Consider the following 23464-nt stretch of genomic DNA (forward strand, 5'->3'; position numbering starts at 1 on the left):
GAAATTGACAATTTTGCTAGAACGAGTGATAGCTATGCGTGCCACGCCCTGTAAATGAGATATCAAATATTAATCCAAGATTGAAATAAGATTATATCAATAACAATTACCATCAGTGATGACAAAGTGTCTTTAATCACCAACTGGAGAGTATGAGCGATGCAAGTGGATCGTAGTGACGACGTCAAAACGTAATGCTGGTCGTCTGCATTAACCATCAATGTGGGTCCTTGAAAGAGATAGGTGTCTTCTAAGCTTGACTCGACGTCCTCCATTTCACTAGCGTCTTCCCTGTCTTCTAGAAGTTCCGTCATCTCCCTGTCAAACTGCGACAAATTTAAAATCCCGTCAGGATCTTCCAGATCAAGCTCCAGTTCCACCATTTCTGTTTCATCAGCCAATTGGACAATTGGCGTAAATAAATGAATTCCTTCACTTTCAGCTTCCTGAGCTTGCTGCTGCTCTTCGTGAGTTGGCTCATCAGGATGTCCTCCTTCATCTTCCTCCCAACTAGGAAAACCACAGAACTGAGCCGCAATCATATTACTGCCACCATCCGTCATTACTTTAAGCACCTAAAAATAGACAAGAAAATTTATTGTTCAAGTATAATATAAGAGGCATTAGCTCACCTTTCTAAATGGAATTCTCCATTTCAGCAACATTTCTTCGTATTCTGCAATGATAGCATCTGCTGTATGACGACCACTCATTTCTTTGAGACCCAAGAAGCAATTGAACAACTGGAAATCAGCGGTCACGGCTTGGCACGTAAATCCAATGTATCCATTCATGTTCTTTGATGACCAGATGTCAAGTATCATGGTAAAGCTAACAGCTGTAGTTAGTTTTTCCATGACATGTCTTCGGACGGTTGCCATCAATTTTGGTAAAAGACACTGGCGCATTCTTAGGGGAGAGGGTAGTTGGTACCCAGGAGCTGTCACCTGATGTTGGAAAAAGAACATAATACTTCGATCAAATGAAATTTGCATTAAACATACCTTAAGTAATTCACGAAATCCAGGACGTTTCAATAGGTTTAGAGGAAGATTTTCTTCGCACAGAAACCTGATGACACTATCATCCAGTGATTCCTTGCGTGCCTTACACATTGGCTTGTTAGGGTAGGTGAAGTCCAGCATAGAAGTGGAACTTAGCCTGCTTTGGTGTAGAGCAGCAGAAGATGAAAAACTGTAGTAACCTAGACTAGCGTGGTTATCTCGTATTGTGAACAGATACCTAAGATGAAAGGGAGGCGAACTAAGTCTGACCTTGCTGCGTTTATTTGCGATTTTCAACTGGCGTCCCTCGACCACTAGCAGGCCCTGTTGCCATGTCTCTGCTATTGGTCTTGGGTTACTACATTTCTCCCCACTTTGATTTAGTAGGACTCAACATATTATTGTTATTTATTTTTTTTTTTCTTTTTTTTTTTTCTTTTTTTTTTAAGTCTGCATTACAAGGTTTCGAGACTATGTTTGTTTTTCAATACAGCTGCACCCGGTTAAATTTGACAGCGGTCACATTTCACAAATACTAGGGAGATACAGACGATTGGGAGGTTTCTTGGGCTCCTATTACTTCTTCTTCCCCTGAATTCCCTTCCCTACGTAATGGAGTGGATCTGGGCGTTTTCTTGGGCGTGTTCCTCGTCTTTGGGGAATGACGATCTCCTGTCGGTCATCGTCTTCGTCCGACGGTAAGGGAGGAATGTTGTCCGCATTCGTCCATCCATGGAAATTTTCTTCATTTTCCTTCAGCGTCTCTACCGGCTCGCTTGGTGGCTCTATGGTTTCGTCCAGTGGCGACAAGCAGCGTGAACTTGAACTGCCCGATTCCTCTCTTTCCTTGTCTTCAGCTTCGGCTTGGCTGTTATTTTTACTAGTGGTGGCTGGAACTTCCTCACCGGTGAACGTTGCAGGGTCGCCGCAGTCAAATTGACGAAAGAACGAACTGTTTCGGGTTACTTGTTTGCCTCGACCGTTTGCCGTTACCATGCTGCCCTTTTTGTTTGAGACCGTCAGCTTGTTAGGGAAGTATGGTGGTTCTATTTTGTTTCTGAGTCTGCTATTGTTTCGCAATAAGACGACGTCACCCACATTTATGGTCGAAGGTGTGCGAGTGCGTTTGCTATTTGCGTAGTCAGCCATTTTCTTTTTTATTTCGTTGTCTCGAAGGCGGGCTTGACGATGATGATCCCCTTGATCGTCAGCGCTTGTTTTTGGAAGTTCCGGTAGTAGGATTTTTAATTCCCTATTGAACAACAGTTTTGCGGGAGAGAACTCCGTTACCGTGTGAGGGGTAGCTCTGTAGCTCAGCAGAAAGCGGTCTAGGCCGTCCTTCCAGTTTTTTTCTTCTACTGTGGCTGTTCTAACCATCTTGTTTAGTGGCTGCATTATGCGTTCAACCTCGCCGTTTGCCGGTGCCCATACCGGTGTAACTCGACGAAGGCGAATTCCCATTTTATCCATGTATGCGGCGAACTCAGCACTGTGTGGAGGTCCATTATCAGATCTGATCACTTCTGGGACTCCATGTTGAGAGAAGATACGTTCTAACTTCGAGATGGTATTTCTTGCTGACGTGGATTGAACAAGGTGTACTTCAGGATACCGCGAGTAGTCGTCGATTACAACAAATAATTCTTCGTTCGTCGGGAGCGTATAAAAATCCATGCTGAGATTACTCCACGGAACTGAGGGCATCAGGGATGTGATCACTGGCTCTTTAGTGTGTGATTTTGTGCTTGCTTGGCAGGGGAGGCATCTTTTGACTGTTTGTTCGACCAGTTTGTTGACCCCTGGGAACCAAATTTTACTGCGGACTAGTGCCTTGGTCTTCGACTCCCCTTGGTGACCTTGGTGAGCTAGCTGTACTGCCTTTTGTTGGAGCTGTTTTGGGATGCAGATTTTGTTGTTTTTTAGAAGTATTTTCCCGTCACTGCCCACCGATAACTGCTCCTTGCATTTGTAGTAAGGGGATGTCTTTAGTGCGCCCCAGTTGGCCGTTTTGACTGCTTTTATAACTTGCGAGATCTCAGAGTCTGTTTTTGATGCCTCTTCTACTTCGGACAGTGTCACGGACTTTGGTAGGGATGATACTACAATGAAGTTTACATGTTGTTCAGCCGATGTGGTGGCAACTGCGTTTTGATTGTTGTCTAGTGGATGTCGAGATAGATAATCCGCTGGGTTTGTGGCTCCTGGCGTGTGTTGCACTGTCACATTGTAGGGTACAAGTTTTAGCCTCCAACGCTCCAAGCGGGTGTTGCGGTGAGACATACTATTGTTGAAAATGCTAACCAATGGTTTGTGGTCACTTAGCACTGTGACCGGTTGTCCAAAAACGTATATGTGGAAGTGTTGGCATCCCCACAGCACAGCAAGCGCCTCCCTTTCAAGTTGGGAGTATCTTTGTTCAGTTGGGGACAATGACTTGCTCGCAAAAGCGATTATGTGGCTGGTGTTATCATTTTTCCGTTGAGTGAGGATTGCTGCTAGACCTATTGGACTGGCATCTACGATGATCTCCGATGGTAGGTTCGTGTCGAAGTAGGCGAGAATCGGTTTCTTTGCCAGCATTTCTTTCACTTTGCTCACAGCTTGTTCACAGTCGGTTGTCCACTTGTACACTGCATCTTTCTTTGTTAGCTCTCTAAGTGGAGCCGTGATGTCGGCAAATCCCGGAACAAATCTTCGAACATAATTCGCCATCCCTAGAAAACTTCGCACCGCCTCACATGATTCCGGTCTGCTAAGCGACGTCACTGCTTCGATTTTGGTAGGATCTGCTTGAATTCCACTTTTGGAAAAGATGAAGCCAAAAAACTTGACTTTGTCTTGACGAAACCGGCATTTTGCTGCATTCAAGGTTACGTTGAGACTGTTTAGTCTCGATAACACTGAGTGAAGACGTTTTTCATGTTCCTCTTTATCTTTTCCCCAAACCAATATATCGTCACTGACGTTTAGGGTACCTTCCAATCCAATAAGTGTTTGTCGTATTGCATTCTGGAATACTTCGGCGGCGGAGTTCACTCCAAAAAAGAGACGTTTGTAGCGCCACAGTCCGACGTGGGTGGAGAAAGTTGTGATGAATCGACTAGCTTCATCTAGCTCTAGCTGGTGATAGCCATGAGCGAGATCTAGAGCTGAGAACATAACTGCTCCATTTAGATCTGAAAGGATGGCATCGAGCGTGGGGGTTGTATGGCGCTCCCTCTGGATTGTTTTGTTGGCTTGTTTCATATCCACACATATTCGGATTTTGGTTTTGTCGTGCGGCTTTGTGACAACGACTACAGGCGACACCCACGGTGTGGGACCTTCTACCGGTTCAATTATGTCCATTTCTACTAGATGTTGGAGTTCCAGTTCAGTTGCCTTGCGGAGGTGTAGTGGGATTCGTCGATGGGTATTTGCAACGGGAGTGACAGAAGTGTCGATGTGTAGCTTGACGGTAAAGTTTTTAAGTTTTCCTATACCTTTGAATAATCCAGGAAACTTGAGTTGCTCTTCCGTGACGTTTGAGTTTTCCGGCCGTTCACTGATGGCGTTGGCCATGTTCAGAATCCCGAGGTGTGCTGCTAGTTTGCCGCTCAGTAGGTTCCCATTATCACCCGGGCAATCGAAGACTGTGCTGTTGACAGAGCACTTGTCATATGAGACCGTGACATCAAGCTTGCCTAGCAGTGGCAGAGGTTGTGTGGCTCCATAGGTAAAAATTTTGACGGTTGTTGGGGTTAGTGGTGGACTTCCCAGGCTACTATGTGCCTCTTGATCCAGGAGCGTGACTGTTGAGCCTGAGTCTGCGATGACCGACACATGGACATTGTTGATGCATACGGTGTACAACGAGTTCTTTAGACCTTGGGCTGTTACTTGATAGGTTACCTCTTCTTCAGACTCTGAGTCGAGCACTTCCTTGACATTGACGTGTTGAGCTTGGTTCTGGATGTCTTGCTTCCAGGCTGACGGGTGAAATGTCTTGGTTTGTTGTTTGAGAGCACTGCGCTTGTTGGGTTTATCTCCCTTGTCCACTTGGTTTGGTCTCTCTCGTCGAGGTGAACGGCAGAGCTGTTCAAAGTGGTGTATGTTCAGGCAGTTTTGGCACTGATGAAACCGGGCTGGGCCCAAAGACAACTGGGTGTGGAAGTTTCCCCCACAGAAACTGCAAGTGCGATTTTCCGAGGGTTGTGTAGTTTTCCGATTGTCGGTCTTGTGCTGATGTTGGTTGCGAGTTGAATGTTTGTGCTGTAGCGCAAAGACAGCTTGCTCTGTTTCCTTTTCCATGACGTCGGCCTGGTTAGCGGCCGCTTCGAGAGCTCTGGCTTTGTTCAACGCCATCTCCAGCGTCATGGCTGGTTTTTCTAGTATTTTTCTTCGCAGATCAGTAGAAGTGCAACCAATTGTTAACTGTGCCTTGACTTCTCTGTCTTTGTCTGGAAAGTTGCAATACCTAGCTATTTGTTGCAATCGTGTGTGATATGCGTCGATAGTCTCACCGATGTGTTGTCTTGCCTGACGGAAAGTGAAGATCTCGAAGTCAGTGTTGACTCTGGGGATAAAGTGGTCATTCAGAGCTCGTAATGGCGCTTCATAAGCTGTTTCGTTAATGGCAGCGTCGTTGGCTGTGGCCTGAACTTTTACTCTGATTGTCGAGTCCAAAGTTTCAAAAATCTCAAATACTTTTTCGCCACCATAGTGGATAAGTAATGCCTTTTTACGTGCATCATCTGTGATGTTTAGAGCGGCTAAAAAATTGACGAATCGATTCACCAATTTTGACCAACGGACCCCGATTGAGGTGTGATCTTCATCCACATCAAATGGTGGAAAAGAAGACATGGAGGTAGCCATCTTGGACACGCGATGAGAGTGGCACTTTTAGACGAATAGTGATTGTAGGTCACTTGCACTTTGATTTGTACACGGAAGAAGAAAGTTCGAAAAGAAAGAAAAAAAAATATCTCGTCGCCAATGTAGTAACCTAGACTAGCGTGGTTATCTCGTATTGTGAACAGATAGCTAAGATGAAAGGAAGGCGAACTAAGTCTGACCTTGCTGCGTTTATTTGCGATTTCAACTGGCGTCCCTCGACCACTAGCAGGCCCTGTTACCATGTCTCTGCTATTGGTCTTGGGTTACTACAAAAAACGGTCCAGCTCCTCTTTGTGTAGCAATGTACAGTGGATCTTGAAGTTGCTCAAGGAAGTTTTATCCCCCGCAAAATATTTATGACACAGCTTACAACAGGCAAAAATTTTTCCTTTAGGGCTCTTACGCCAATCTCCAAAAAACTGAGCGCCAGTTTGGCCAAGAATTAACAGTAAATGATGGCACTGGCTCGCTTCCTGGTGGCAATGAAGGCTGCTGATTTGAAGACGTACTGCTGTTTTATGTTGCATCATCCTCAACCAGATCAGAAATATTTTCTGCATTCGGAGTGATGCTTGATTCTAAACTTTCGATATCTTGTTGTTCTTGTGCCATTTCTTCCAGTGAGTCAACAACGTTGAATGAAGATTGGTGAACTACACTTCTTACTTCTAACCTTCCTTGCTGACCTGTTGTCCCTCTTCTTCGATTTGGGGTTTTTGGTGGTCGTGGCATTGTTCACACACTAAACATTAAGAATTAGAATGAGAACAGTGAAAAAGTTAGAAATTTACAATTCATACCTCCGTTCTTCGACGAATCAGATCGATCTTGGATGAAACTTCCAAAACCCAGATTGTTTACATACGTATGGTCACTTGAAATACCCATGGAAAAATGAGGTGATTAATTTCCATTTGATTTCTTACACTAACACGATTATAACTGTAGAAAAATTATAAAAATAAAACTTACACTTTAGTTACCCCTGAATTTTTCACTCGTAAAAGCGTGGTTCTCATCAAGCAAACGCGTACATCTCAGCCAAAGCGTGGTTTGCAGACTAAACTGCAACATGAGAGCAAAAGGCAAAGTCACTTTATTTGCAGTCACGTGGGGTCACGTGATAAGGTCGTGTGAGGTCACGTGATGAGGTCATGTGATAAGGACATGTGATAAGGTCACGTGTTGAGGTCACGTGGGGTCACGTGACTTTTAATATCTTTTCGGTATCTCGAAAAATGCAGATAAGATAAGTTAAAGATAGCAGGAAAAATCAGAAGATGAAAGATGCCAAAAGATATCAAAATTATCGTATCTTATCTCATCTTATCTGATCTTTTTGAAAAAGTTGGAAAACACTCGCAGTGGCAATATCATAACCAATGAGGGTCTCCCGAGGTGTGATTATTGCTAGTTGAAAACTTTAACCAATGCCCCGCCACGACGAAGTGAAACATTCTTTGTTGTCGGCAATTTTTGACAGCTCCATCAGGAGCAGATTCCCTTAATGAACGTTAACATAGTTTTCCGTTAGTGATGGGCATTGTCTGCTAGGTTCTAGCATTTAGCAAGCGATTAGTTACTCGTTCCCATGGATATCGAAGGCCGAAAAACTTGTAGAATTACTGAACGAATCGCGTTTTGTTCAACTAAGCGAAAAAGTTCAATACAAAGGTTTAAGAACTAGCAGAAGACTTGTCCTTCGTTTCCTTACCCAATTCAGCTTACCGATTTCGTTTGCCCTAGATTTCGTTTATGTTTCATCTAACCAGAATTAATTTAGTGCACAATCTAACGAAAAAATGATGTTTACATGAGCTTTACACAGCATCGTCTGTTTTACTCACTGTTTCAAATCTAACAGAAACCAGCAGTTGCTTTATGGCTGAATTTTTGGGTTTACCATTGTTACTTTACCAAAGTGATTTGAAGTTGTGAAATGAATAAATACCAACTACTTTCAGTTGATATTCACTCTGGTTTCTAATCAATACCCGGATAAATCTTTCGCCTTTTACTAAAGATTTCCGTGGGTGGGAGAGCTGATGAGTCTATATGACTTCTTTTTCGATCGCCTGGTCTTTAGACTGGGCACCCCAATAAAACACAAATAAATTCTTGTACGTAACCTAGGGAGTAGCTTGGGTGCAAATTTCAGATGAAAATCGATAAAAGAATATTGAGGTGTGTAATTGCAAAAAAAAATTCACGCAAATGTAAAGTGAAGCACGGTGCTATCCACAATAGTAATTGAAAGCGTGGCCGAGGGCGCGAAGCGCCCGATGGCTGCAAATTCAAACATTCTACATTTCAAATCTAACTCACATTCACACAATTCGCTGTTCCACCCGAAGAAGTGAACACATTGCATGTGAACACATTGCCTATGGTAAGAAGACGAAAAACATGTCTTCTGCTAGTTCTTAAACTTTTGTGCTGAACTCTTTCGCTTAGTTGAGCAAAACACGATTCGTTAAGTAATACTTCAAGTATTTCGGCTTTCGATATCCATGTGAACGACTAACTAATTGCTTGCTAAATGCTGATTCAGTTGACAACGCCCACCACTAACGGAACACTGTGTTTACGTTCTTTAAGAGAATCTGCTCCTGATGGAGCAGATGTTTCACTTCGTCGTGGCGGGGTATTGGTTAAAGTTTTCAACTAGCAATAATCACATCTCGGTAGACCCTCATTGATTATGATATTGCCACAGCGCAAAGCTAAATTGTACATGAGAGGGCTCTACTATTTGAACCTTTCTCTTGCGAATTTTACACGGACATTGATACGAAGAAAACCAGGAAAGGTACTGCTTTTCATAGAAATCAAACAGTTCGCTGCCTTAATTTTTTACATACACATACCTATAAAGATGATGGTTCACTTTACAAATATTTCACATGTAGCCACACCACGCCATGTGTAACGAATCGTCTAGCAAGCCCCTTCTTACTTCCTTTTTCAAATAGACTAGAATTTTATACCTGTAGCCTTTTTACTTAAAGCCTTCATTTACTAACCTAGTTTTAAAAACTCACTTAAAAATATTATAAATAACGAAGATATGTCCCGGCACGTCGGCTAAAAATAGGTTTCTTTCGGTTGGTCTGAGATTGCCCGAAATGGCCTAAAACCGTCCAACCGATTTGTAACTATCGTCGAAATTCGTTCGATACCGCCCTAATTTGCCCGCCTATACCTCCCCATTGCGCCCAAAATCGCCCGATACCGCCAGATATTGCCGCCTATCCTTTAACACTGTGCCGTATTGCTCTCACAGTCGATGGCTAACATATAAAAAGCCATCGGCAACTCGCAGTAGTTAGTCGTCCCTTGAGAGAGCTATCTCGTGTGTACCTCAGCATCCTTCCGAGCCGCTACCTTATTCTCACAAGCTGAAGCGTAAGTCCCCTTCTTAGTAATATTCGCTACTTGTCTTAGTTATCCCTTAGTAGTGTATGCCCAAGTAATAGTTACGTAACTGTAGGCCTTTGCCTTCCGACGTGTTCATTCAAATGACTACTTGTGGTATTTTAATACACGAATATCCTGAAAACACGTATTGTCTTGTGCTTACCTATACGCGACATTGTGAGTAACAGCGCCGCGTTTAGTTGTATTTCTCCGTATTGGAGGCAACATGACAACGTCGTGTCCTCCTTTACACATGGAGTGGTAAAATTCATTCAAAGTGTGCATATTACGGTGCATTTTCGTCAAATGAAATGCACGTGCAGGAATTGGTTCAATTTGGAGTGCAATCTCACTGAATCCGTTCCCGTTTACTTGGCAATAAAATCGATAAAATTGACGTTAAAACCCAATGGAACATTTCCAATTACTATGAAATAGTGTTTTACCTTCAAACTTCAGAATGCCGTGACCAGGATTCGAACCTGGGTTACTACGGATTATCGTTTCCCCACAACGTAGGGTCCTAACAACTAGACGATCACGGCCAAATTCAAATTATTTGGCATCTGTAAAATGCTCCACACGATCAAGTTTATGGTTAAACAACCTTTTATGAACCATTAATTTTCATTGCAATACGGCATTTTACAACGAAACAAAACAATATGCAAAACATAAAAAGGGTTCTGGGATGCAGGCGATGTAAGGGAGCAGAGATAAATAAACAAAATTTGTCGGGTTAGGATTCTTAATAAACAAACAAAAACAAACAAATGCAAGAATTTTAAGTTGGGCTAATTACAAAAAAACAAAGGTAAACAAATGTGAACAAATTGGAAACATGGAAATCTATACAAAAACAACGAATATAAGCATAATAGTAACTAAAAAGAGAGTCAAGGTTTTTTCTGGGGAGGATTAAGGGCTTCCCATAAGTTCTCTACTTCTTCCTGACGAGGAGTGCGGTGGTGAAGTCTTGATTTCCGAAGAGTAAATGCTAGCCGGAGATTACCTATAGGCCCAAAATGGCCACGAATCAAGTCCTCGTTTGACGACCTGCAGCCCATTTGACGCATAGTTCCCTCCAACCAGCTCCAAACGATGAGACGGCCAGGAAACTGGAATGTCAGATGCTCATCGGTTTCTGGATGTTGAAGGCAAATAGGGCCCGTAGCATCCTTGGTGGGATCCATTCGATGGCATCTGGTCCTGGTAGGGAGAAGTCGCTGGCTGAAGAGGCACATGGTTACTCGGATGTTGCTTGGCAGGGCTGCAGTCTCCTTCCAAATTCGTGGCCAATCCAGCCTAGGCATTAGGATCTCCAGCTTTCCCTGAGTGGTTACCTCCAGGATCCAATGATAATATGTTTTCCTGTGAACCATTGGATTCCCCTGCACCAGGATGGACGCGGCGAACAGTTGTTTAAGCTGATGCAGGGGTTCCTAAAGGTAGTTCAAGTACTAACGAGACCCGACGTAGCTTAACTTTTATTTTTTTTAATTTTGTAACTTAACTTTTTTTTCTTTGACTTAATTTAAAACCATTTTTTGTAGTCCTCGCATTCTTTTATTGTTTTTTCCTCGTTTGCTAGGGTAGTTACAATAATATTCATAAAATTTGGTTTCTTCCTTTTTTCCAGACTATTAGACTTAGATTTACTGCTTAAAATGTTGCATAATTTTTCTTTTTTCTCTGTGTGTTTTTGTTAAATCTAAAAGAAAAATTTGTTTAATATTTGGATAAAATTTTTTCGCATAAGTATTACTGATGCGCCTCTGTATTAATTTGACTGCTGGCTGAGTAATTTTACATTTAAATAAATGGAGTAAATTTTCGTTCTCTTCACATTGGTTACATTTTACCGAAAGTTGTTTGCATTTAATAAGTCTATCTTTTGTTGGAAGGGCATTGTGTATTTGTAAAAATAGGTGTTCCTTTTGCTGAGGAGATAGGAAATTTTGTTTTAATGCCTTAAAAGCTGATTTAAAATTGGTTGCTGGATTTTTCAAAATAATTTTTGATTGTTTACATTTTTCAAAAATTAGAAAACTGTATATTTCTTTGATTACTGTGCACCGGTTTATTGTTATTATTTTACTTAATTCGGTTATTAATTTAGTAGGATTTCTTAAAAGGGCTGGAGTTATTTCGCTATTTGGTCCTGTTTTTACTGGGAATATATTTCTTAATTTGAGTCCTATCCAATATTTGAGCAGTTTCCCATTTTCATTCACGGTTCTTTTGTTAAATCTCTTAAAATTGATTTAAAAAATAGGGATTCATATGTGGTCTTGACATTCAGGAGGCTTAATCCGCCTTCTGCTACATTTGTGTAAGGTTCACTTTTGGCAAGTGATTCAAGCTCATGTTGCCAAATAAATGTTTGTCCAAGCTGCTGGATTTTTTCTGTGTAAAATTTGGGTATTGGTAAAATCTTTGCAATATGATAAAATTTTGGGCACATAAAATTATTAAAGAATGCAACTTTTTGTTGCAGCCTCAGTATCCTGTTAAAAGTTCCTTGTAAGCTCTGTTTAACTTTTGACAGTAAATGAGCACAGTTTTTGTTTATGGTGGATCCTGTGTCTTGGTGCCATTCTATTCCCAGCATTTTTATTAAGTCTTTTTCCTCCATCAACGTTAAAAGCAAGTTTTTTTCCTTAATCCAATTCGCTAGTTTTATTAAACTAGATTTCGTTTTACTTATTTTTGAGTTGGTTGCTTGCTCAAATTCTTCTATACAAAGTTCTTGGTTCCTCAAATCATCCAAATTTTGTAAAAAAAAAATAGATACGTCGTCCACGAAAGCGTTGATTAAATTTTTAGAGTTGGAATAAGAGTTGGCTGAATTTTTATTTTAATGGACATTAAAAGTGGCTCGATAAAAATTATATACAGAAACATTGCTAATGGACAGCCTTGCCTTACCCCTCTTTTCAGTTTAATATTTTTCCCCATTTCCCCGTTTACATACACTTGCTTGATACCTTTCATATAAGGATCTTATGTTTCTAATAAATATTTGGGTAAATCCAATTTTTGATAAAACCTCATATAAAAAAGTACGATCCACCATGTCATATGCTTTTTCGAAGTCTAAACTAACAATTACCGCACCTTTTTCTCTTACCTTGCCTCCCCTTTATGTGTCCTGCGTTGAAAACCATTCAATTACATTACGGTATGTGGTTAAATTTTGGCTAATGTCTCTGTTGGCTAACCCTCCTGTTTATTCTTGACTTATTATGTGACGTAAAACTTTTTTGAGTCTTAAAGTTAAAATTTTTGCTAAAATTTTATAGTCGGAGCATAAAAGGCTAATAGGTCTCGAATTACTTAAAATATTTCGGCTTCCTCCTTTGTGCAGTAAAGTTATAATTCCGGTAGTCTGGGTTTCGCTAAGTTCCTCGATATCTAATACATGGTTAAACATTATTGTGATTTCTTCCATTAACCAAGACTAAATTTTTCTGTAAAATTCAACAGGCAGTCCGTCTATTCCTGGTGATTTATTTTGTGACATTGTTTCAATTGCGTTCCATACTTTATCTTCCCTGATTTTTTTAACTAGATTAAAATTCATATCCGGGGTTACTTTAACATTTAAACTTTTTAGTATTTCCTGCCTTTTCACTGGGTTGTGTTTATCAAGGGAATATAATCTTTGGTAAGATGAAAAAAATGCTTGGTATACATCTGGATTTTTTGTCATTCCTCTGTCTTCCTTATTCTCGCATGGGAATTCATCATCTTTATTTGTGAATCTTTGACGACATGTAGTCAAATTTGGTTTTAATTTTTTCAGTTGTCTTCGGTGTCCTGGAGTTTTTAATTTCGTTTTCCCATTTATTTCGTTCCCTTCTGATACTTTTACTGTTCCAAAATACTTCCCCTTTGCTTCTTATCTCGATCCGATTGGCGGTGAAATAGGACTGAAACGAAATAGGACTGAAAATTTCCAGTCCTATTTCTACCGGAGAAATAGGACTGGGAGAAATAGGACTGACTTTTTAAAACTTTTAGGACAGTCCTATTTCTCCATGCCAGCAGTCCTATTTCTCCTCGGCATCAGTCCTATTTCTCCTTAGAAATAATCCTATTTATTTTATTTTGTTCCAATAGGAACGATATGCCTCCAATCCGGTAGGCAACATATTGCGTAAGAGCGTCGGCTTATATCCATTTCCCTTTGTAAAAAGTCGATGGTGTTAATTCATAACTTAAATGGTTCACCAAATATTTATCTTTTATCCTATTTTAATTTAAATTGCAGGGGACCATTAAATATGTTATATCTAATATAGTTCATTTAATAAAATACTACAACGGCCACACCAGAAATATTTATTAAATTTTTCTTACTTTTTAGTGCATAAATAACTTTTCCAGTTGCACTCATGTTGTACTTGCTCATACAACTATCAGCAACGAATAACAAGCAAGTCTTACCATATCGGTAGCGCTCTAACCTGTGACACGGGTAGTCCTATGTTCGATTCTCCGTGGTTACATTTCTTCTGAGGTTTTTAATAATTATTCTATGAAAGAATTTTTGGGAGAAAACAATTACTGGTGTTTAGGGTAATACTTCTGAAATGGCAAATAATGGTAGTTCTGACTTCCCAATTTTCACATGCGGTTTCAGCATTTCAGCCAGTCAGTATTTAGATCTTCATGGTGTAGGTTGTCGACGGTGCTTCGAATGTGCCGTGAATGTGCCGTGAATGTGCTGTGAATGTGCTAATCATCTGTTGTTCGTGTCCAGCGGCCTGCCCAGTTCCTGCCCAGCTGCGGATTGTTTCTAAGGTTTCGCAAACCGTAAGTACATTTTCTACTTCACTAGTGCTGGGCCGTACCCGGACACATTGTATCAGGCTCGGAACGGATAGGCAACGGTTCGAGTGCTGGCATTGTTAATTTAAGTGTAAGGGCATTGAGACTTGTCACCTCAATGGGCACAGGTATCGGGATTGGTTTCACAGTGTCGTCGTGAAACCAATTGTCTGACCCAGGTCAGTGGACCTTCAGTTAAATAGATATCTTAGTCGGGACGTAGGCCGACTAGGATTAGAAATATTTACGATAGTTATTTAATTACATCTGCAAATTATGGGTATGCTACCTAACTATACTTCACGTCACTTAATGCTTTTACTTTTTTTATTGTGTTTCAACTGCTTATGTTTTACTCATTTTTTTTTTCTTTTTTTTCTCCTTTGTAGGTTTTGCGTGGCAATTTTTTACAGTTTACTCAGGCCGGTTTAACGTTTTTTTATTTCTTAAGTTCTTTTTTTGCCTTTTTCATTAATTTTATTTTTCTTTTTTCATAGGGAGCTCTGATCAACGAATTCTTAAACCGTTCTTCCGGACAATTGAAAGCTTTTGCTTTCTCTTATCACTCGTTTGGTAAATGGTTGGAAGGATTTAAACATGCAAGGTAAATTCATTTATAGTTATATGGAGTACATTGGTATAATTATTGCAATTTTATTTTTTTTAGAACAATCATCTTCTCGGGAATTGTGGCCACGAACCAAAACCATCAATCGGCACATTAGTTGTCGCTTGCACAACAAGTATTATCGTAATAATTCAAGCATAATGTATTACATTACATATTACATTAAAATAAAAAAGTCAATTGAGATTATGTAAGTTTATTTATAAAGTATGTTAATTTGTAAACATTCGTCAAATAAAATACATGTTACAAACAAACAAATTTTATTCAATTATAGACATATCTAGTTCATCATTAATATTATTTATAGCAACATTAAGGGCATGTGAGGAAACAATAGCGGGAAAAGATGATCTAAGCTCTAAAACTATTTCTTCTAGTAGATCCATTGTAGATAGCTGCAAAAACAATGATAAGCTATAGGGAAACTTTTTTTTCTTGTAAATTTAGAAAACATACCTCATTATTTTGATAGCGCGCCCAAAGCTGGAACAGTACGGAATTCTTAAGTTGGGTCTCTTTCTTCCGGTGAGCCCTTATTTTGTCATGGCAGAGTAGCGTGCTAGTAAGGGAAACTTCTTCGGCCAGTTTCCGCAATATCATTGTCATCTTGTAGAATTTTAAATTAGATCCGCCTGCCAACTACAAACATTTTTGTTATTAATTATTCATTACATATTATTGTTCAAATTTAAATTACCTTGTTCCATTGGTGGTGCATTCCTTCGCAGTCGTTATTGGTACGCGTTAAGATGTTGAAGCATGACCAGTTCTCAGGAGTCCAGAACTTGCCCCGAATCCAATTCCGCTCCATATAATCCATGAGTGCTGAAAGTTCGCTAGGTGCTAAGCTCTTCAACGCGTCAAACACACCAGGAATTTTACCAGCTACAAAAAATTAAAGTTCACAAATGTTATTTATGACAATTAAATATAACATTTGTGTGCTATTTACCTGGAAGATATGCAAGGCATAGCAGGCGAAAGACAAAGTCTCGCACTGGATTCGGTCCCTTGTTGTTGTAGAGGGTGGCAAGGTGAAGATCCCGGACCTTTTTCAGAACGGCTTGGCACCAGTGGAAATTGCAGCCAAAGTGCTGGCAATCCACAAAGTGCCTGCGGACAGCCGTAAATATAGCACGTTCGAAATCGGTCACGATCCGCTGGACTCTAGGAAGGGGGATTATATCCTATTACAATATAAAATTTATTATTTTTACATAACAAACTATTTGTAAATGAGATAGTATCTATACCTTTATCTTCTCGAAGACAGCGCTATAGTCGGCTGCTCTTCTCCTGGTCATGCAAATCTGTTCTTTATAAATCTTCTTCATCAATTTTATTTCAAAGTCAATATAAATATTAACTTAATCCTTTGGCATACGTCACTTGATGAGTAATGCTATGTCATGCTCGGCCATCCACTTCGGTGGTAGAATCCTCTTCTTGGTAAAGAAGTTGAGGAATTGTTAAAATGTTAAATTACAAATAATTTATTTTTCGCCCATCTACCGTTATCTACCATCTCCTCTCTCATCCATTCTCTTGTATCTCAACAGTTCTTCTTGCTCCTGGTGAGGAACTAGCTTTCATACAGGCGAAGATTCATTAACATTCTTCTACTATTCATAGTAAACTTAACCGCAAATGTTATTAAAAACCTCAGAAGAAATGTAATCACGGAGAATCGAACATAGGACTACCCGTGTCACAGGTTAGAGCGCTACCGATATGGTAAGACTTGCTTGTTATTCGTTGCTGATAGTTGTATGAGCAAGTACAACATGAGTGCAACTGGAAAAGTTATTTATGCACTAAAAAGTAAGAAAAATTTAATAAATATTTCTGGTGTGGCCGTTGTAGTATTTTATTAAATGAACTATATTAGATATAACATAATTAATGGTCCCCTGCAATTTAAATTAAAATAGGATAAAAGATAAATGTTTGGTGAACCATTTAAGTTATGAGTTAACACCATCGGCTTTTTACAAAGAGAAATGGATATAAGCCGACGCTCTTACGCAATATGTTGCCTACCAGATTGGAGGCATATCGTTCCTATTGGAACAAAATAAAATAAAATAAATAGGACTATTTCTAAGGAGAAATAGGACTGATGCCGAGGAGAAATAGGACTGCTGGCATGGAGAAATAGGACTGTCCTAAAAGTTTTGAAAAGTCAGTCCTATTTCTCCCAGTCCTATTTCTCCGGTAGAAATAGGACTGGATATTTGCAGTCCTATTTCTCCAGTCCTATTTCGTTTTAGTCCTATTTCACCGGCTACCCTCGATCCCTTGCGCCCCCTTTTTTCTGTTGTTTCCATTCACCTTCTTCTCCAGAATCTGTGGATTCACTTCCACTTTCTTCTTCAGCATCACTGTGTCCTTGTTTCCCAGTATTTGTAATATTTTCGGCATCGTTGACTATTTCTTATAACATTCTAATGGCTAATGTGACTGCAGGACTACTTCCCAACGCTTGACTGTAGGTTCTTTCCCCTCCGCCACAGTTTCGGGCTTCGTGTTGATCAGAGTCGCATCTGGCGCAGGTTTTAATCTGTCCTGTATAAGTAACTGCAAATCGCATTCCCATAATTGATATAAATGAAGGGATATTTTTATTGATCATCATTTCCACACTTAACTGTTCCCCTTTTGGTTTTTAATAGATCTAAGTTCGGCTTTTCCCACTCAATCCCTTTTATTTTTCCAAATTGCTCGAATGCTGTGTAAATATATTTGAAATCCATTTCGTCCGGGACATATTTCACCAGGATTCTTTTCCACGGGCTCCCTGCAACTATTACAGGAATTTTATACATTTTTCCATGTCTTTCATGTACTATTCCTTTTGCATATTTTGTAAGAAATTATCATAAAGCCCCTGGTTTTTAAGTTTAGCTACTACTTGTTTGGTGTGGTAATGTAAGTCGATCACCGTCAAATGGTCATCTACTATCCCCATACCCATGAACCAACGATGAATTTCTATTTCTAACGGGACATATTCAACGTCTTTGAAACCGAAGAAAATTGTTCGCTCTCTCTTGATTTCCATTTTAAATATCACCCCATATTTAAAATGGAAATCAAGAGAGAGCGAACAATTTTGTATTTGTTTGTGCTAAGGTGAAGATGAATATATTTTTTTTTTTTTTTTTTTTTTTAATTTTTTGTGCGTGCACTTAGAATAGAAGTATTGATATGAAAATAATGAAATGAGTAAGAGTGAAAACTATTTAGGTTCAATACAAAAGAGATATGAGATGATATTAATTTACAATAGAAGAGGAAAAAAGTTTAATATTATTTTTACTTTAACAGTGCTTATAATATTAACTAGAAAAGGAAGACACAGATTGTAAAGTAATGAAAGAAAACTGATTGAAGATAAATGGTGCAAAAAAAAACTAAACAAATTAACTAACAAACAAAGAAGAAACGAAATTATTCCAACTGAAAATAATAATATTTCTACTTTTAAAGTGGAAATAATATTATTCAAACAAAAAACAAGTAACTAATAGAAAAGAGAAATTAGAATAGAGAAGTAAATAGAAACTATGAATTGAGAAGATAAGCTGAAGAAATTTTCTAAGTTTGTACTATTTCTGGGAGCTGTCAAAAACACGTCCGGGAGCTGACGAGACCGGTTGAGTTCTCAAAATAAACGTTCGTAAGATAAAAATATTTTTTGGTGTACATCTGGGTTTTTTGTTAAAAGTCCATTCTCTTCCAATTCAGTAATTATTCTGTTTTCTCCATTTGTTTTTTCCTTAAACAGATTTGCCACACTAATAGTTTCGCTACCAATGAGAAAGTTTAATTTTCCCCTAATCTTCTTCCCCTGTTCTTTTTTTGTGTACATATTTTTTTTAAATATTTTTTATAAAATAATAATCTTGAAAGTTATTTTGTCATTGGTCTATCTCGGCCTTTACTTGATCTAAACATTTCATATAAAAAACTTTCTTTGAGTTCCTTTCTTTCCATTTATTTCTTGAATATTGTTTGCATACCATTTTAAAGTTGTCTTTTATTTCTCTTTCCCACCATTGTATTATACTCCTGTACTCTTGCTTCTTTTGTTTTCCATATAAAATAAAATTTTCTAAAACATTTTGGAATTCTGGGTCATACAATGTACTGGTATTCAATTTCCATAGCAGTTTCTTCTTCCTCTGTTCCTCTATTGTCCCATCTAGATGAAGCATTGCTGCTTGATGGTCACTGAATGTAAAATTTAAATGTTTGCATTCTTGGATATTATCTTTATTTTTGCATTGCACATATATTCTATCAATTCTAGATTTTCCATTAGGACATATAAAAGTGAAAGCATTGGTTACTGGGTATTTGAATCTGTAAGCATCTATTAGTTTTAGTCTTTCTACAAGGTTATTCAGTTGATTATTTATTTTCTTTTTTTCACCTTCCCTATCTCTTGGGTCAATTATGCTGTTAAAATCTCCTAAAATAACAAGTTGTTCATCACTAGCCTGCAGAAATTTTGGAAGTGTCTGTAGAAAAAATTTATGTCGATTTGTTGCTGTTTCTTTTTGAGTTGGAGCATAAATATTTACAATAATTAAATTTTTAAAAACCGCTCTTGTTATTCTCCCATCTGCTGCTTCTTCTACAGTTATTAATTCTAGCTGTTTTCTATATAATATTATGGTTCCTGATCTTTTGTTTTCAACATTATTGTTAATTATCGCAATAAAATCTGTATGAAGTTGTGGGATTTCGTCAATGTCAGTTTTTTGTAAGGCTAAGATGTCAGGCTCGTTTTTTATTATGAATTGATTTAAAAATTCTTTTTTATTCTTTGTTTTAAGCCGTTGATATTATAGAAGGTAACGACACCATTAGTGTGGCAAATCTGATTAAGGAAAACCCAAATGGAGAAAACAGAATAATTACTGAATTGGAAGAGAATGGACTTTTAACAAAAAACCCAGATGTACACCAAACAAAATTTTTTCTTACGAACGTTTTTTTTTCTCTTAACAACCACAGCCCAGTGAAAAGGAAGAAAATCTTAAACAATTTAAATCTTCAAATAAGCCAGGACATGAATCTTGAACTAGTAAAAAAAATCACGGAGGATGAAGTCTGGAATGCAATTGAAACGATGCCACAAAATAAATCACCAGGAATAGATGGGTTACCTATTGAATATTGCAGGAAAATATGGCCTTGGTTAGAAGAAGAAATAACAATGTTATTCAACCATGTATTAGATATCGAGGAACTTGGCGAAACCCAGACAACAGGAATTACTACTTTACTGCACAAAGGAGGAAGCAGGAATATTTTAAGTAATTGGAGACCTATTAGCCTTTTATGTTCCGACTACAAAATTTTAGCAAAAATTCTAACTGTATGACTAAAAAATTTTTACCATACATAATATGCCAAGAACAAACAGGGGGATTACCAAACAGAGACATTAGTCAAAATTTAGCAGCATATCGAAATGTTATAGAATGGTTTTCAATCCAGGACACTGACAAAAGGGGCAATATAAGAGAAAAAGGTGCGGTAATAGTTAGTCTAGTCTTCGAAAAGGCATATGACATGGTAGATCGCACCTTTTTATATGTGTTTGTCACCCCAAGTTTTACCAAAAATGGGGTTTAACCAAACTTTTATTAGAAATATACAATCCCTGAACGAAAGATCGTCAAGCAAGGTTTATATAAATAGAGAAATGGGAAAAAATATTAAATCAAAAAGAAGTGTAAGGCAAGGCTGTCCATTAGCAATGTTTCTGTATACAATTTTTATCGAGCCATTTTTAATTTCAATCAAAACAAAAATTCGACTTACTTTAATTACAAACTCTAAGTACCTAATCAATGCCTTCGTAGACGACGTATCCGTTTTTATACAAAATTTCGATGATTTCATTAATCTTGGACTTTGTATTGAAGATTTCGAGCAAGAAACTAACTCAAAAATAAGTAAAAATAAATCTAATTTAATAAAACTAGGGAGTTAAGGAACAAACTTTGCCTATAACGTGAATAGTGGAAAAAAATTCAATAAAAATGCTTGGAAAGGAATGGTATCAAGACATTTTATCCACCATTCACAAAAACTGTGCTAATTTACTGGCAAGAATTAAACAGAGCCTCCATAGCACTTTCAACAGGGTACTGACGCTCCAACAAAAAGTTGCATTCTTTAATAATTTTATATGTCCAAAATTTTATCATTTTGCGAAGATTTTACCAATACCTAAGTTTTACACAGAAAAAATTCAGCAGCTTGGACAAACATTCTCATGTCAACACAAACTTGAATCACTTGCCAAAAGTGAACTTTACCAAAATATAACAGAAGGCGGATTAAGCCTTCTGAACGTTAAAACAAAGTACAAATAACTATTTTTAAAATCAATTTTAGGAGATTTAACAAAAGAACCAGTAAATGAAAACAGAAAATTGCTCAATATTGTATAGGGCTCAAATTAAGAAATATATTCCCAGCAAAAACAGTACCAAATAGCGAAATTACTCCAGCCTTCTTAAGAGACACCCTAAAATTAATAACCGAATTAAGTAAAATAATAACAATAAACCAGTGTACAAAAACCAAAGAAATATATGGTGTTCTAATTTTAAAAGAATGACAGCAACCAAAAATTATTTTGAAAAATCCACGAATCAATTTTAAACCAGCTTTTAAAGCGTTAAAACAACAATTTTTATCTCCTCAGCCAAGAGCACACCTTTTTTACAAATACACAATGCCCTTCCAACAAATAATAGACTAAAAAATGCAAGCATTTAGTTTCAGAAAAATGCGAACAGTGTGAAGAAGAAGAAAATTTACACCATTAATTTCAATGTAAAACTACTAAGCCAGCAGTCAAATTAATACAAAGGCGCATAAATAATATTTATGAGTAAAAATCTTATCCAAATATTAAGCAACTTTTCCTTTTAGATTTTCCCAATACACAGAGACAAAAGAGAAACTATGCAACGTTTTTAGAAGTAAATCTAAGCCTTATCTTCTCGGAAAAAGAAAAGAAAACCAATTTTATGAATATTTTTGTAACTTCCCTAGCACGTGTAAATGTCATGAAGAGGCCCAACTACCTTCAGGAACCCCTGCATCAAATTAAACAACTATTCGCCGCTTCCATCCTGGTGCAGGGGAATCCAATGGTCCACAGGAAAACATACAACCAAGGGATCCTGGAGGTAACCACTCAGGGAAAGCTGGAGATCCTAAGGCCTAACCTTGATTGGCTACATATCTGGAAGGAGACTGCAGCCCTGCCAAGCAACATCCGAGAAACCATGTTCCTCTTCAACCAGCGACTTCTCCCTACCAGGACCAGATGCCATCGGTTGGATCCCACCAAGGATGCCTTATGCCCTATCTGCCTTCAACATCCAGAAACCGATGAGCATCTGACGTTCCAGTGTCCTGCACGCCTCATCGTTTGGAGCTGGTTGGAGGGAACAATACGTCAAATGGGCTGCAGATCGTCAAAAGAAGATATGATACGTGGCCATTTTGGGCCAATAGGTAATCTCCGGCAGACTTTTACTCTTCTGGCTGCCTACGTTTTCCTTACCTGGAAGGAGAGGAATCACCAACGAGCTCCACGACAAGAAGCAGTAGAGAGCCTATGGAAATCCCTTTGTCCTCCCAAAGTAGATCATTCCAAACCCCCTTAAAATTAATGATTATTTTTGTTTTCTTTTGTTTATTGTCCATTTCTTGCATTTCCCAAACTGAATATTTAATACCTGTGTTTATTTTTTGTTTATTTGAATGTCTCTTCATTTTTATAGCCTTTGTTTTTTCTTTGTTTATTTGCTTTAGTCCACTACAATACGTCGCATTTGTTTGTTTTCCTTCGTAACAGTCAAGTCCTACATTGCCATATTTCTTTGTTGTGTTTTGTTCTTTTCCCAAATATCGTCTGCATCCAAGTATTTTTTATTTTTTTTTGTTGTTGTTTATGGTTTGTTTTATTGTTGTAAAATTATAATCCCGAACTAAAAATAAAGGTTATTTTTACAAAAACAAAAAAATTGGATGGGTGACCGCTTGGGAATACGGGATGCAGTTGGCATTACTTTTTTTCCATTCAGTTAGTTTTTTGTTTTCACCAATACAATATAGTGATGAACCATAACATGATCGTGTGGATCATTTAACATATGCAAAGTAATTTGCAGGTCCGTGATCGCCTAGTGGTTAGGACCGTACGTTGTGGGGTCTGGTAACGCAAATCCGTAGCAACCCAGGTTCGAATCCTGGTCACGGCATTCTAAAGTTTGAAGCCATAACACTATTACATAGTAGTTGGAAATATTTTGTTGGGTTTTAACGTCAATCTTATCGATTTTATTGCCAAGTAAACGGGACCGGATTCAGTTAAATTGTTCTCCAAATTGAACCAATTCCTGCAGGTGCATTTGATTTGACGAAAATGAACTGTAATATGCACACTTTGAATGAATTTTACCACTCCATGGCGTGGTGTGGCTATATGTGGAATATTTGTAAATTAAACAATCATCTTTATAGGTATGTGAATGTAAAAAATGAAGATAGCGAACTGTTTGATTTCAATGAGAAGCAGTACCTTTCCTGGTTTTCTTCGTGTCAAAGTCCGTGTAGAATTGGCAAGAAAAAGGTTCAAGTAGTAGAGCCCTCTCATGTACAATTT

General features: G+C 38.3%; 2 protein-coding genes, 2 non-coding genes and 1 pseudogene across 4 annotated transcripts; 3 read left to right on the plus strand and 2 right to left on the minus strand.

Moving 5' to 3' along the window:
* Window positions 1-1580: 1580 nt before the first annotated feature.
* On the minus strand, window positions 1581-5861 carry LOC130685764 (uncharacterized protein K02A2.6-like). Its single transcript, XM_057509082.1, has one exon. It carries the CDS (start codon window positions 5859-5861, stop codon window positions 1581-1583), a length of 4281 nt encoding a protein of 1426 aa, XP_057365065.1.
* Window positions 5862-7235: 1374 nt separating this feature from the next.
* Window positions 7236-7377, plus strand: LOC130685784 (U4 spliceosomal RNA). Its single transcript, XR_008999675.1, has one exon. It is a non-coding gene; the product is annotated as a U4 spliceosomal RNA (small nuclear RNA).
* A 476-nt stretch (window positions 7378-7853) lies between these two features.
* Window positions 7854-7976, plus strand: LOC130685792 (U5 spliceosomal RNA). Its single transcript, XR_008999680.1, has one exon. It is a non-coding gene; the product is annotated as a U5 spliceosomal RNA (small nuclear RNA).
* A 512-nt stretch (window positions 7977-8488) lies between these two features.
* On the minus strand, window positions 8489-8607 carry LOC130685786 (U4 spliceosomal RNA; annotated as a pseudogene).
* A 5373-nt stretch (window positions 8608-13980) lies between these two features.
* LOC130685757 (uncharacterized) lies at window positions 13981-14944 on the plus strand. Its single transcript, XM_057509078.1, has 4 exons — window positions 13981-14117; window positions 14522-14558; window positions 14634-14736; window positions 14800-14944. The coding sequence occupies exons 1-4, from the start codon at window positions 14013-14015 to the stop codon at window positions 14855-14857; spliced, it is 303 nt and encodes a 100-aa protein (XP_057365061.1). The 5' UTR covers window positions 13981-14012; the 3' UTR covers window positions 14858-14944.
* Window positions 14945-23464: the final 8520 nt, after the last annotated feature.

The sequence above is a fragment of the Daphnia carinata genome, chromosome 5 (assembly GCF_022539665.2).
Source record: "Daphnia carinata strain CSIRO-1 chromosome 5, CSIRO_AGI_Dcar_HiC_V3, whole genome shotgun sequence".
NCBI classification, from domain to species: domain Eukaryota; kingdom Metazoa; phylum Arthropoda; class Branchiopoda; order Diplostraca; family Daphniidae; genus Daphnia; species Daphnia carinata.

Coding starts and splice junctions, on each gene's coding strand:
- LOC130685764 (XM_057509082.1), bottom strand. CDS start 5,861: ATGGCTACCTCCATGTCTTCTTTTCCACCATTTGATGTGGATGAAGAT.
- LOC130685757 (XM_057509078.1), top strand. CDS start 14,013: ATGTGCCGTGAATGTGCTGTGAATGTGCTAATCATCTGTTGTTCGTGT. Junction 14,118..14,521: donor TTTCTAAGGTTTCGCAAACC/GTAAGTACATTT, acceptor TCTCCTTTGTAG/GTTTTGCGTGGCAATTTTTT. Junction 14,737..14,799: donor GAAGGATTTAAACATGCAAG/GTAAATTCATTT, acceptor TATTTTTTTTAG/AACAATCATCTTCTCGGGAA.